Genomic DNA, 14,127 nt, shown 5'->3' on the forward strand with positions numbered 1-14,127 from the left:
AATGCTTAGAGCACCTCCCTGTCTCCTCCAGATGTCAGCTCCGTCCCCACCAGGATGCCTCCTCTCATCCCCCTGCTGGGCTGAGACCCTTCACCCACCCCATTCAGACCTCTCCCCCCCACTCAAGGGCAGGGACCAGGGGTGGAGTGTGTCCTCACTGTACCCTTCCCTAAAGCCTGCACCCCCACACTCTGCCCACTCAGCTGTCTTACCTGTTTCCCTGATTATAATACTTCCTCCAGGTAATCAACAAACCCTCCAGAATCCTTTGATGAAAGGGAAAGTCGGGACCACCTGGTCAAAGACCTTCACAACAAGGGAAAATGGAGAAGAAATTTAAAATTTGGAGGGGCTCCTGGGTGGCTCAGTCGTTAAGCATCTGCCTTTGGCTCGGGTCATGATCCTAGGGTCCTGGGATCCAGCCCTGCATTGGGCTCCCTGCTCAGTGGGAAGCCTGCTTCTCCCTCTCCCACTCCCCCTGCTTGTATTCCCTCTCTCACTGTGTCTCTCTCTGTCAAATAAATAAATAAAATCTTAAAAAAAAATTTTTGGAGTAACTGTCACCGAAAAGGGCGTTTGCTTCCCCAACCCCACTCTCCAGTGGTCCACAGGCATGGAGAGGGATGTTCTAGGAGAAATCTTCCTCCCCAGACCTTTCCCCAGGAGCTAGCATCAGGGTCTCTCAGCAAACATGCAGACGTTGGTGGAGGGTGGTCTCGCGGGCACAGAGCTAAGTCAGCCAGCGTGTGTGTAGTGAGAGGGAACGTGTGAGGCTTTAGTGATCCACGAGGTAATCCACAAAGTCCTTTTCGGAGCACTTAAAGAGCAATTCATTACCTTGGAGGACGCTGGCCCATAGCTACTCTGGGCTCAGTGATGCCAGAGGGACAGGGGCTCAGACATTCCCAGGCCTTGCTGGGCCAAATGTATTAAATGTTTTATTCTCATAATTAGAGATTATTATGGGGATTAATGGAGGTGAGGGCTAAAAGGTGGTTGGCATACAGTACGTGCTCCATAAACGGTGGCCAGTGGTCCTTTGAATGCCACAGACCGGGATGGGTGGCCTGAGTTCCCGGTCACCCCGACTGCTCCGGGCCCCTCCCTGATAGCCACGCTGGTCGTCTTAAGCCCTGCTGGGGGGCATGGGGTAGGGGGACTTGGAGCGCGAGGCGGGGGTGTGGTGCGAAGGCGGGGTTGGGGCTGCACGAGTTGGGGGAGTCGTCCAGCACCCTGGACAGCGCCTGCCGGCTCCGAGCCAGGGTACCGCCTCTCGGCCACTCTCGGTGGGTCCCGCCCACTATCCGCCCATAGGTCGGCCCCGAAGTCCTCAGTGCTGGCCGCCGGCCTGTCCGTTGCCCCGCCAGCCGGTTGAGGGAGGGCAGCCCCGAGCAGATGGGCGGGGGACGCCCAGCCAGTTTGGTACAGCAACGGCCACGCGGCGCGGAGGCGGGCCCAGCGGACCGCTGGGGCCGAGGCGGGCAGCGGGGAGCAGGGACCCAGGACCGCCCCGCCCCACTCGTCACGTGCGCTCCGACTGTCCCGCGGGTAGGAACCCGCAGCTGGAGCCAGTGGAAATGAAAATGAGCCCAGGGCTCCTGGATTATCTCGTCTTCTCTGGGCCTCGGTTTACCCATCCAAAACTGAGCACGGGAGAACACAATGATTCCTAACTTGGTGAACCGCTGGAAGGTTCTATGGAGTGACTAGAGCCAGGGCAGGCAGTTCAGCGACCAGCCAGTTCCCAGCGGCTAGGGCCCGAGCTAGTCTACACTTTACTCCGGGCCTCGGTGTCCTCTTCCAGCTCGGCCCTTCAGTCCGCAGAGCAACTCGTGGCGGGGAGTCCCTTCCCTTGGCTAGAAACCTACGTGGGGGCTCACTGAGGCCCGGGCCTCGGCGGCTCTGCCGCCGCTGGGTCCCCCGCCCCGGCCTAGGGCGGGGCTCAGAGGAGGCGCTGAGCTCGAACCGCGGCGCTGGTCGAGGAGGAACGGAGGGTGAGCGAGCTCGGGGCAGCCAAGGCTTCGATGGCGCCCACACATACCCCTGCAGGGGCTGGGGTGCGCCCCCGGCCCGCGACCCCGCCGCAGATGGGATGCGGAGGCCAGGAGCGGCACCCCGGGGGCTCTGCCGTCCCCCTCCCGCCCCTACCCGGCGAAGGAACAAAGGCGGAGGTGGGACCCGCAGGCAGCCAGACTCCGTGGGGAGGGATGGGGCGGGGCGGGGCGGGCGACGCCGCCTCCTTAAAGCCGGGCGGCTGGCGAGGTGTGCACCTCTCCGGCGCCGGCTCCTGCAGCGCGCCGGATTTCCCCTCGGGCCTGGGTCTGCGCTCCGTGTCCGCGCGGGCACAGGTCTCCTACACGCGGGGCCCCCAGCGGCGCCGCTTCTCCGCCGAGCATGGGGCTACCTCGGAGATCCGCGGACCCGGCGGAGCTGCGCAAGGTAGGAGCTGGGGAGTGAGGGCTGAGCGGCCGGGGCGGGGACCGGGACTGCGACCCGCGTAACCTCGGCCTCGGCGCCCGTCCGCAGAGCCTGAAGCCGCTGCTGGAGAAGCGCCGCCGCGCGCGCATCAACGCAAGCCTGAGACAGCTCAAGGGGCTCATCCTGCCGCTACTGGGCAGGGAGGTGAGTGCCGCGGCGCGCGGGTGCCGGGGTGGGGGCTCCGGGGCGCAGCGCGAGGAGGGCGGGGGGGCTGAGGGGCCCTTGCCCAAGGAGTCGGCGAGGGGGCTCCGCGCGGCGCGGGAGGCCGAGCCGGAGTGGGGCTGGCGCCGAGGAGCCGCCCCACCCCGGGCCACGGGCGTCCGACACGCAGGCAAGAGATTGGTGCTCACGGCAGTCTGCCGGAGATCTGTCTTCGTTTGTCCGTGTCTCTGCCCCTCTCCCTCGTGGCCGGGCGCAGAGCTCCCACTACTCGAAGCTGGAGAAGGCGGACATCCTGGAAATGACCGTGCGCTTCCTGCAGGAGCTGCCTGCATCCTCCTGCGCGCCCGCAGCGCCTAGTGAGTGACCCGCCCCGCCGCAGCCCTGCCCCACGCCCGCCGCCCCGCACCCCACCGCGCGCCTCACGCCTCTCTCGGTCCGCAGCGCCCTCGGACAGCTACGGTGAGGGCTACCGCGCCTGCCTGGCCCGTCTGGCCCGCGTGCTGCCCGCCTGCCGCGTCCTGGAGCCCGCCGTGAGCGCCCGCCTGCTGGAGCACCTGCGGCGGAGGGCGACCGGCGTCACCCCCGACGGTGGGCGCGCTGGGGACTCCTGTGGCGCGGCCGCGCCTTCCCCGCCGCCCGCACCTGCGCCTGCGCCGCCCGCGCCTCCCCGCGGCCCAGGCCTCTGGAGGCCCTGGTAGCCCCCTCGCCAGGCCACGGACCCCGCTGACTGCAAGAGACCGGGAGCGCCAGGCCGACTGAGGAAACTCGTGGTGCCGGCTGCTCTTTACGCACGGGGGACCAGCTCAGCACCCACCCCCAGGCTGGAACCCGGATGTTTGTGATCTGTGTGGCCGACTGAAGGCCGTGGGGGCTCAGCTCGAGGAAATGAGAGCAGCCCAACCTCTTGCGTGTGTCTGGGCTGGAGAAGGGGGCAGGTGGCTGCAGGGGGAGGAAGGAGCTCCCCTCCTCATCTGCTGGAAGTGGCTCTAGAACTGGGCCCCAGCACTGGCACCAGCCCAAACTCTGGGCCAGGAGCTCACCGGAGCCGGGTGCAGCCCTCTATTCTGACTGGTCGCTGCCTCCTTACAGCTCAGCCTGGGCACCTCTGGACACGCAATAGCAATGGCCTGAGGAGCTCTGCGGGCTGGGCAGCCATCACTCCCACTCCTGGGCTCCCCTGTCCTGTGCTTGCATTGATAGAGACAGGGTGCAGCCAGGGCTCTGTGTTGCTGGGGGTGAGGGCGTGGTAAGATGGTCTTGGGAAGGACTTATTTCCCCAAGCATTCAGTGACCACCTATGTACCACACACCAGTCTAGGGGGCCTTGGGGTGTGAGGAAGGGGTGGATAAGAAGGAGGGTGCCCTGTGGCCTCAAGGAAGCTTGAGTCAGTGCCAATGTGAGGTGAGCAAGCCTATGTCCTGGAGCAGCAGAAATTCCATTTTCTTGCAGATAACAGCAAGTAAAGGAACAGGAAAAACCTTTCCTGTCAGGACAGGTTACTGGAAACCACTTGTTTCTCAGACTTCTTTTCCTTCTGCCCAGAAGCAAGGGGAGTCTGAGGAGACTCAGGGAAGGGCGTGTGGCCCCCAGTCTTGGGTGCCCAGGAGAAGGCAGGAGCACCTGCAGCCTGCTGGTCACGCTCCCGGTTCACGGGGATTCACTGCGCACTCCAGGGAGGTTGGGACTCCCAACAGTCCCCAGTCCAACATCCTGAGCAAGGGACCAGGGCACTAAGGACAAAAGCTGACGGGGTGGGGGTGTTCACCAGATCCAAGTATGTCACAAAAACCCCTGGTGACCTGGGCGCTGATTTGGGTGGCCAGATGTGGGAAGCTGTGGGTGTTATCGAAGGAGTCAATGTTAAGACAGCAGGGGAGGGACGCCTGGGTGGCTCAGTCATTTAAGCGTCTGCCTTCGGCTCAGGTCGTGACCCCAGGGTCCTGGGATCGAGTCCCGCACCGGGCTCCTTGCTCAGCAGGGAGCCTGCTTCTCCCTCTGCTGCTCTTCCTGCTTGTGCTCTCTCTCGCTATGTCAAATAAATAAATAAAAAAAAAATCTTAAAAAAAAAAAAAAGACAGCAGGGGAGCCCCCAGCAAGGTGTGCTGTCCTTTGTCCTCACAGGCCCAGCTGGCTGGACCGTAGGCTCCTGGAGGGCAGGGCTAGGGCTGAGCCCTCTGTGTCCCCACGGAACTCAGTACATGGTAGCTGCTCAGTAAATATCGTGAGCTAACAAACAGGTGATGTCACTGGACCATGGCTGTATTGAAGCCTTTTGCCACACCTCCCACCCCCAGGCCCTAATGTCACTTTGAAACTCTGTTCCACCAAAGCCTGTATATCCGGAGGACAAATGTGGGGGAGGGTGTGGAGAGCAGAGAGAGCAGTGTCTGCTTGCTTCCCCCATTCCCGAGAGTGTGAGCCTGCTCTCCTGAGCTGCCTAGAGCAAGTGGGGGAGGGGCAGGTAACCTACACGCCCACACCCACCACATAAGGTCAAGTTTCCTCTCTGGGTGAAGGACTCTGCCTTGGGCACACGGAGCAGGCTCCTTTTTTCCCTAATAAATAAGAGCTTTCCATACAGGTTTGAACTCTGTAAGAACTGATCCACCAGAGGCCCCTTTCCTCCTTTGGGTCATATTTGCCACTTCTTGCTTCTGAGCCCCTGACTCCAACCAAGCTGTGTTACAAGCAGTCAGGGAGGATGGGAGGGAGACAGGCCAGTGACTCATAGGATCAGGCGTTCCAGGGAGCCTGAACCAGGCGGCCCCCCGGGGCCCTGGCAGGGAGCTGAGGCATGCCCAGGTGGGTGGGGTTCTGGGCCGGCAGCGAGAAGCCGGTTTCCCAGCACGGATGGGCAAAGAGCTGCCCAGAAGTTCTGAGCTGGGCTTAGGAAATAAGCCAAGGCTGGAACACCAGCCTCCTCCACGGGACGCCTGCGGGCACCTCCCCAGGTGTTCCTGAAGGTGAGTCCAGGGCAGTGCAGGCTTTTTTTATGTGGGAGGGAGGCTGCCTCGCTCAGGGGCATTTCGTGAGCTTTAACAATGTCCACATCGTGCTCGTTGGCCAGCTCTTATGATGCCCTCTCTGCTCTGGTCCCATGACTGAATCTAACTCTCGAATTCTGTCTGGTTATCACGCTTGGTTGAAGAAAAGGCTCCTGTGTCTCTCATAAACCTGTGGGGGAAATGATCCAATGACCAGAGCACTGAGCTGTCTGGGAAACTCAGGCTGGGGCCAAAGCCCACGTGTCCTCCCCCCACCCCACCGGCGCCACTTAATTTGGAATGGTCAAATCTCGCTTCCCTGAGTGAGGATAAAGAGCAGGTTGCCAAGGAGGACTCCTTTAATAAACATTTGCAAATTGCTCTTCTCTGCCCGTGACTACCAGACTCTGCCAATGAGTCTCCCACTTGTTTCCCTGTAATAGGATCAGAAGGAACATAGCCTGTGGGGAATGTCTGGAAAAATGCGCAGCTCTGCAGAACCCCCGCTCCCCATCATGCTTTGGGATGACCACACGCTGGAGACAGCAATGGGACAGAGGGAGCTTCCCCATCATGTGCAGCTACCTCCTACTTGAAACATCAACGTGTGGCTGTATTTACTTTTTAAAAACACACCAGGTTGCTATAGATGTCCCAGAGAAGAGCTAACCCAGCCAATGGTGTTTTTTCCCTGGGTTTTACTTCTTGCCTGGCCACTTACCGGTGTGGCTGTGTCTCTGGGGCACTGACCGAGTACCTGTGTGTGCATGCGTGTGTATGTGTGTCCCTGCACAGCCAGGTGACTGCCCTGCAGGGAGCTGCCTGGGCATGTGATGTGGAGGAGAAGGCTGCCACCCACTGAGGGTTCCCAGTGAGCAACTAGTTTCACTCTGGGTTTTGAGAGGGCCTGGCAAAGCCCCAGGCGCTTAAGGCAGCTATAATGAAACTTTGAATGGTTTCAGGGGCGTGAGAAAGGCACTTAATGGGCACGCCCAACGTGCAAGCGTGGTGTCTTGTCACTGAGATCCATTGCAGGGTAGGAGGGAGCAGGGGCCCAGTGGCTGGTCACAGGAGTCTGCTTTGGGAGGCAGGGTTCACTGGCCTGCAGGTTAAGGAAGGAGATTCCCAGCTGAATATGTGCCCACTGCTGGTTCTCTTGTGGAGGCTGGGTCCAGAGCCACCTGCCATGGTGATTGGTATATTACAAACCTGAGGGAGAATGGAGCCAACTTCTTAAAGAACAAAGAACCATTCTAGACCTCAGAAATCAGAGGCAGATCCAGGTTTTGTGTGGATACATTCTAATATAAAATTATGAATACAGACTTGGTGTGAAAATATTCAGAGTGAAAAAGTAAGTCACATCAAACTAGTGGTGCCGGCAGATTGATGTCCATGCTTTTGGTTTCTCTTTAAGCAATTCATCAGACACACTTCCTGGTGACAACCCTGGCCTTTCCTCTGTTCCAGAACATTCTACCATGTTATGCCCTTGCTTGGGAACAGATCCGAGCTTAAGCTTCATCGGCCTCCTGGTAAATTCAGAATGGACTCTCAATGCTCAAATTCAAGAGTCCAGAATGCTCAAATGACAATAACAAGGTAAATGCCTTCCATTTGCTGCATCCATTCATTGCAGGCTATTATATTACAAGATATATATTTACACAAACATTTACTGCATTTATGACACTTTTTTTAAAAGATTTTATTTATTTAATTTGACAGAGAGAGATACAGTGAGAGAGGGAACACAAGCAGGGGGAGTGGGAGAGGGAGAAGCAGGCTTCCCGCGGAGCAGGGAGCCCGATGCGGGGCTCGATGCCAGGACCCTGGGACCATGACCTGAGCCGAAGGCAGACGCTTGAGGACTGAGCCACCCAGGCGCCCCGACACTTTTTTTCTTTACCTCTTTCTGGGAAGCTTGCGAAAAGCAGATTTCCAGGTCCCACCTCCAAGGGGTCTGATTCCCTGCGTCTGAGTCAATAGCCTCACCATACACCTGAGGCCAGGTTAGTCTGCTCTAACAAAGACACCACCTCCGAGGATGGTGGGTGCCAAGGGCTGGGGGAAGGGAAGAGGGAGGTAGTGCTCAGTGGGGACAGAGATCCACTTTTCAAGATAAAGAGTCCTGGGGATGGATGGTGTTGGTGGTTACGTTAAGGTGAATGTACTTAATGCCACTGAACTGCACACTTACAAATGGTTAAGATGGTAAATATTATGTGTATTTTACCACCAAAAAAGAAGAAGAAGGAGGAGGGGGAGGAGGGGAGGAGGAGGAGGCAGAGAAGAAGAAGGAGAAGAAAAGAAGGAAGAAGGAAGAAGAAGAAGAATGAATGAAAAGAGACCATATCTGCAATTGGGGCTACTACTTGATTAAGTTTGCAGTAGGTTGTTCTAGAGGATCCGTGGTTTTCATAGTAAGTAGACTGGTCAATTAAATTAAGCTACGATAAATGGGGTGCCTGGCTGCCTCAGTCGGTAGAGCATGTGACTCTTGATCTCAGGGTTGTGAGTTTGAGCCCCACGTTGGGCAGAGGGATAAATTAAGCTATGATGCATCTTCTAGGTCTTTTAAGAGTGTCATAAATTTTTGCCACATTGGGGATCTAGACTGTTTTGATTTACTATCCTTGTTGGGGGCAGAGTTTTGCACTTTTTTCTTTTTTTTGACCATTTTTAAAAATTGAAGTATAATTGACATACGGTATTATATCAGTTTCAGGTGCACAGTATATGATACAACAATCCTATATACTCCTCAGTGCCCATCTTGGTAAGTGTCTTAATCTCCTTTATCCATTTCACCCATACCCCTCCCACCTCCTCTCTGACAACCACCAGTTTGTTCTCTGTATTTAGGAGTCTGGCTTTTTGTCTCTTGTTTTCTTTGTTTATTCATTTGTTGTGTTTCTTAGATTCCACATATGAGTGAAATCATACAGTATTTGTCTTTCTCTTGACTTCCTGTGCTTAGCATTATACCTTCTAGATCCACCCATGTTGTCACAAATGGCAAGATCTCATTCTTTTTTATGGCTGAGTAACATTCTATTTATATCTGTGGTGTATACACCACATCTTTTTCTTTTTTTTTTAAAGATTTTATTTCTTTGACAGAGAGAGACACAGCGAGAGAGGGAACACAAGCAGGGGGAGTGGGAGAGGGAGAAGCAGGCTTCCCACTGAGCAGGGAGCCTGATGCAGGGCTCGATCCCAGGACCCTGGGATCATGACTTGAGCCGAAGGCAGACGCTTAATGACTGAGCCACCCAGGCGCCCTACACCACATCTTTTTTATCCTTCTTTGTCATCTTTATCGATGGACCCTTGGGTTGCTCATGTATCTTAGTTATTGTAAATAACGCTGCAGTAAACATAGGGGTGCATATGTCTTTTCAAATTAGAGTTTTTGTTTTCTTTGGGTAAATACCAGTAGTAGAATTACTGGATCATATGGTAATTCTATTTTTAATTCTTTGAAGAACCTCCCTACTGTTTTCCACAGTGGCTGCCCAATTTGCCTTCCTACCAACAGCACGTGAGGGTTCCTTTGCCTCCTCCACATCCTTGCCAACACCTGTTGTTTCTTGTCTTTTTGACTCTAGCCATTCTGACAGGTGTGAGGTGATGTCTTATTGTGCTTTTGATTTGTATTTCCCTGATAATTAGTGATGTTGAGCATCTTTTCATGTATCTATTGGCCATTTGTATGTCTTCTTGGGAAAAATGTCTCTTTGTGTCTTCTGCCCATTTTAATCAGATTATTTGTTGTTGTTGTTGTTGTTGTTTTGGTGTTGAGTTGTATAAGTTCTTCCTATATTTTGGATAGTAAGCCCTTATCGGATGTATCATTGGCAAATATCTTCTCCCATCCGGTAGGTTGCCTTGTTTTGTTGATGGTTACCTTCACTGAGCAAAAGCTTTTTATTTTGATGTTGTCCCAATAGTTTAATTTTGTTTTTGTTTTTGTTTCCCTTGTTTTGTTTCTCCTTAAGGAGACAGATCTAGAAAAATGTTATGACTGATGTCACAGAGATTACTGCCTGTGTTTTCTTCTAGGAGTTTTATGATTTCAGGTCTCACATTTAGGTCTTTAATCCACTGTGAATTGATGTGTGTGTGTGGTGTGAGAAAGGGGTCTAGTCTTATTCTTCTGCCTGTAGGTGTCCAGTTTTCTCAGAGGTTTGCACATGAAAAAAAATAATTTGTTAAAAAAGAAGAAGAAGGAAAAAAAGTGCTCCTGGCAGGCTCAGTCAGTGGAGCGTGTGACTCTTGATCTCGCGGTTGTGAGTTCAAGGCCCATTAAAAAAAAAAGAAAGAAAGAAAAAATAATTTGTTAGTAATTTAATGATAACTTTAGCAATTTATTAGTATATATACTGATGATTCAACAGATGCTAACTATTCTTCTATTCCAAAATTAGCACTCTATTTAAGAAAATGATATGCATGGATAGACGTGTGATAGTGCTTCACTTCTAAAAACAGAATGGCATAGGAGGGCATTCCATTAAGGGACAATATTTTCTCCACGAATGCTTTCATTCATCTTTTTTGCATCTCTTTTATCTACCTTTGGTTTTTCTTTAATTCCAGCTTAAAGCATATTCTACTGAGTCCTTCACTTTCCCAACCTCATTAATATGACTCTGTCATGTTTGGCTCAGGTATAGAAGGATTCTACAATGTGTATAGAGTTGTGCAAACAAAACCAAAGTGACAAACTGTCCCATGTCTCACCCTTTTATATTCTTATAATCCACACATCATAGCACTGCTTCCCCATAAGTCGGATGCAAGTATCTAAACCCCAGGAAATTGCTGATTTAGAGGTTTACACTTGACCCTCCCCACTATGATAGGTCTTACCCCACAGGCCACAGAATTAAGGAGCTGTGCCAAATAACAAGTTTCTATATTCCGATTATACTTTGGGGGACCAGAGAAATGACCACAGTGTTCACATACCTAGTGGACCCGTCGTGAGCCAGACGGGACCAAGACTCCACTGATGCCCTGGCCTCCATCATGTCCCCACACAAAGAGGGATATGTGGTGACACTTTGGATCTTCAAGGATCCATGTCAGTGTGGACTCTGTGTCTGATGCACCAGGAAATGTTTGCACATTACACCTCCCCCAGGGCACAGTTATCCAAATAAGTGCCATTGGTTCCTTGGTGGAAGTCTGGGAGGAATCATGACTCTATAGATTTGCTTTGTGTCTCGAGGTCCTGGGGTCCCAGCCTTGCTTCAGTCAGTGGGTTCCAGATCCAAACATTGTCTCAGGTCATGGAAGGCAGGCAAGGACTCATTACTTTGTACTGGGGTCATTGCCATAGTCCCTGGTGAGCATAGTTTATTTCTTCTAATTGTACAGACTGAGCAGTCCCCTCGTTGGCTGCCTGTCTGTTTTGCCCCCTGGGATGCTGAGTTTTCATAGCTGTCACCATAACTCTCTGTGGATCAGGCCTCCTTGGCTGCCACCTTGTGTCTGTCGCTCATTACAATCATTCTGATCTCCTGGCTTCTGACAGTGCTGTCAGTGCTGCCATCAGGCCTCTATGGTTTTGGAGTCCGTCATCCTGGATGACAGTGATCCTGCTCCTGCAATGGCATCTGCTTTGTAGGGATGCTGGTGCATCTTCACTGTGCCTTCCTTACTCATTTGGTAAATGTGTACTCTTCAGGTTTTTCCAGCCTTACATAGCATGTCCATGGTAGCATGGCCCCTTCTCTGAGCCTTTTAGGCATACCTGGCCTCCCTTAGAGTGGGCCATCACCTTATCGTGCCACTAAGGGCCACCTTGGCCACATGACCGCACCATCTCAATGTATAAATACCGGTGTGATAAAGCCAGCATCCTGGGATGATGCTCTCAAAGCAATACCCTCTCCCTTTACCATCTCTGTTTTCCACCTCCTTTGAGCATCCTTGGAATCTAATCTCCTCCATGTGTTCCCTCTAGCATCTGCAGCTCCTTGGCTTGTGGTCCCTGTCCTCCATCACCAGGTCCAGCACGGCCCAGCCAGGCTCTGGAATAACTTAACCCCCGTTATTAGCCTCATGGCCAGGAGGGGAGGCAGGGCAGGTCCTGAGGGGCTCGTGTCCTTGCCCTCATTTCTGCTCCTACCACATTACTTTACTTCCTGGTATACCACACTGTTTAGGGCATCTCTTTCCAGTAATGTACTAATTGCACTGGGTTCAGTAGTGTCCCCCTAGAAACTCATGTCTTCCTGAAACCTCAGAATGTAAACTTATTTGGAAATAGGATCTTTGCTGGTGTAATTAAGGAAAGGTGACGTCACACTGGGTTAAGGTGGGCTCTACATCCAATGATTGGTGTCCTGACGAGAGGAGGAGAGGACAATAGGAACCAGACAGGAGATGGCCACGAGAAGACGGGGCAGAGGTTGGAGTGGTGCGGCCTTAGGCTCAGGAACTCCTGGGGCCCCCAGAAGCCAGGAGAGGTGAGGAAGTGTTTGTCCCTAGAAACTTCAGAGGGAGCGTGGCCCTGCTGACACCTCAGTTGGGGACTTCTGGCTTCTGAACTGTGAGAAAATAAATTTCTGTTGTTTTATTTTTTTTAAATTTTTTTATTGTTATGTTAATCACCATATATTACATAATTTGTTTTGGTGTAGTGTTCCATGATTCATTGTTTCTTCATAACACCCAGTGCTCCACGCAGAACGTGCCCTCTTTAATACCCATCACCAGGCTAACCCATCCCCCCACCCTCCTCCCTCTAGAACCCTCAGTTTGTTTTTCAGAGTCCATCGTCTCTCCTGGTTCATCTCCCCCTCTGACTTACTCCCCTTCATTCTTCCTCTCCTGCTATCTTCTTCTTTTTCTTTTTTCTTAAAATATGTTGCGTTATTTGTTTCAGATCTGTGATTCAACAGTCTTGCACAATTCACAGAGCTCACCATAGCACATACCCTCCCCAATGTCTATCACCCAACCACCCCATCCCTCCCACCCCCGACCACTCCAGCAACCCTCAGTTTGTTCCTGAGATGAAGAATTCCTCATATCAGTGAGGTCATATGATACATGTCTTTCTCTGATTGACTTATTTCACTCAGCATAACACCCTCCAGTTCCATCCACGTCGTTGCAAATGGCAAGATCTCATTCCTTTTGATGGCTGCATAATATTCCATTGTGTATATAGACCACATCTTCTTTATCCATTCATCTGTCGATGGACATCTTGGCTCTTTCCACAGTTTGGCTATCGTGGACATTGCTGCTATAAACATTGGGGTGCACGTACCCCTTCGGGTCCCTACATTTGTATCTTTGGGGTAAATACCCAGTAGTGCAATTGCTGGATCGAATGGTAGCTCTAATTTCAACTGTTTGAGGAACCTCCATACTGTTTTCCAGAGGGGTTGCACCAGCTTGCATTCCCACCAACAGTGTAGGAGGGTTCCCCTTTCTCCACATCCCCGCCAGCATCTGTCATTCCCTGACTTGTTAATTTTAGCCATTCTGACGGGTGTGAGGTGGTATCTCATTGAGGTTTTGATTTGGATTTCCCTGATGCCGAGCGATGTTGAGCACTTTTTCATGTGCCTGTTGGCCATTTGGATGTCTTCTTTGGAAAAATGTCTGTTCATGTCTTCTGCCCATTAAATTTCTGTTGTTTTAAACCATGCAGTTTGTGGTACTTGGTCATGGCAGCCCTAGGAAACTGGTCCACGTGGTATATCATTGCCAACCGTGACCATTGCTGGAAGACATTTTATTTTTAATTTATTTTTAATTTTTTTATTTTAAAAAGATTTATTTGAGAGAGAGAGTGTGCACACGTGGGGGGGGGTGTAGGCGGACCGGCAGAGGGAAAGAGAGAATCTTGAGCAGACTCCCTGCTGAGCACAGAGCCCGACTCGGGGCTTGATCTCACGACCCTGAGATCATGACCTGAGCCAAAACTGAGTCAGACACTTAACCAACTGAGCTACCCAGGTGCCCCTGGAAGACATTTAAAAATCAGCTTTATGTGGATTATATCTACTGATATTTACTCTATTAGAAATTAAAAAGAAATTTAAAAACTTTATGTATCAACTCACTAAAAACAACAAATACATGCATTATATGTTAGCATATACAACTTATTTTCAATAAGAAATACATTTTTTTGAAACAAAAACAATGTCACAAGAGTGACATTGTTCTGTAGCTTTGCAAATCTCTGTGCTATGGATTTTTTTTTAAACATTTTATTTGTTTATTTGACAAAGAGAGAGAGACAGCGAGAGAGGGAACACAAGCAGGGGGAGTGGGAGAGGGAGAAGCATGTCTCCTGCTGAGCAGGGAGCCCGATGTGGGGCTCGATCCCAGGACCCTGGGACCATGACCCGAGCTGAAGGCAGACGCTTAAGACTGAGCCACTCAGGTGCCCCTGTACTATGGATTTTAATAGAAGACAGCTGGATTCTCCTAGCTTCTTCTGCACTCAATGTGTCGTGATACATTTGTTTC

The 14,127-nt window shown here is 52.1% G+C and overlaps 1 protein-coding gene across 1 annotated transcript; it reads left to right on the forward strand.

Moving 5' to 3' along the window:
• Nucleotides 1-2,015: 2,015 nt before the first annotated feature.
• Nucleotides 2,016-3,338, forward strand: HES2 (hes family bHLH transcription factor 2). The gene is made up of 4 exons (XM_028108203.2): nt 2,016-2,439; nt 2,527-2,622; nt 2,897-2,996; nt 3,082-3,338. Exons 1-4 carry the CDS (start codon nt 2,395-2,397, stop codon nt 3,336-3,338), a joined length of 498 nt encoding a protein of 165 aa, XP_027964004.1. The 5' UTR covers nt 2,016-2,394.
• The last annotated feature ends 10,789 nt before the right edge of the window (nt 3,339-14,127 follow it).

This window comes from Eumetopias jubatus, unplaced genomic scaffold (assembly GCF_037043125.1).
Source record: "Eumetopias jubatus isolate StellerSeaLion01/CBP00866 unplaced genomic scaffold, mEumJub1_p1.0 scaffold_4, whole genome shotgun sequence".
NCBI lineage: Eukaryota > Metazoa > Chordata > Mammalia > Carnivora > Otariidae > Eumetopias > Eumetopias jubatus.

Coding starts and splice junctions, on each gene's coding strand:
- HES2 (XM_028108203.2), top strand. CDS start 2,395: ATGGGGCTACCTCGGAGATCCGCGGACCCGGCGGAGCTGCGCAAG. Junction 2,440..2,526: donor ACCCGGCGGAGCTGCGCAAG/GTAGGAGCTGGG, acceptor GCCCGTCCGCAG/AGCCTGAAGCCGCTGCTGGA. Junction 2,997..3,081: donor CTGCGCGCCCGCAGCGCCTA/GTGAGTGACCCG, acceptor CTCGGTCCGCAG/CGCCCTCGGACAGCTACGGT.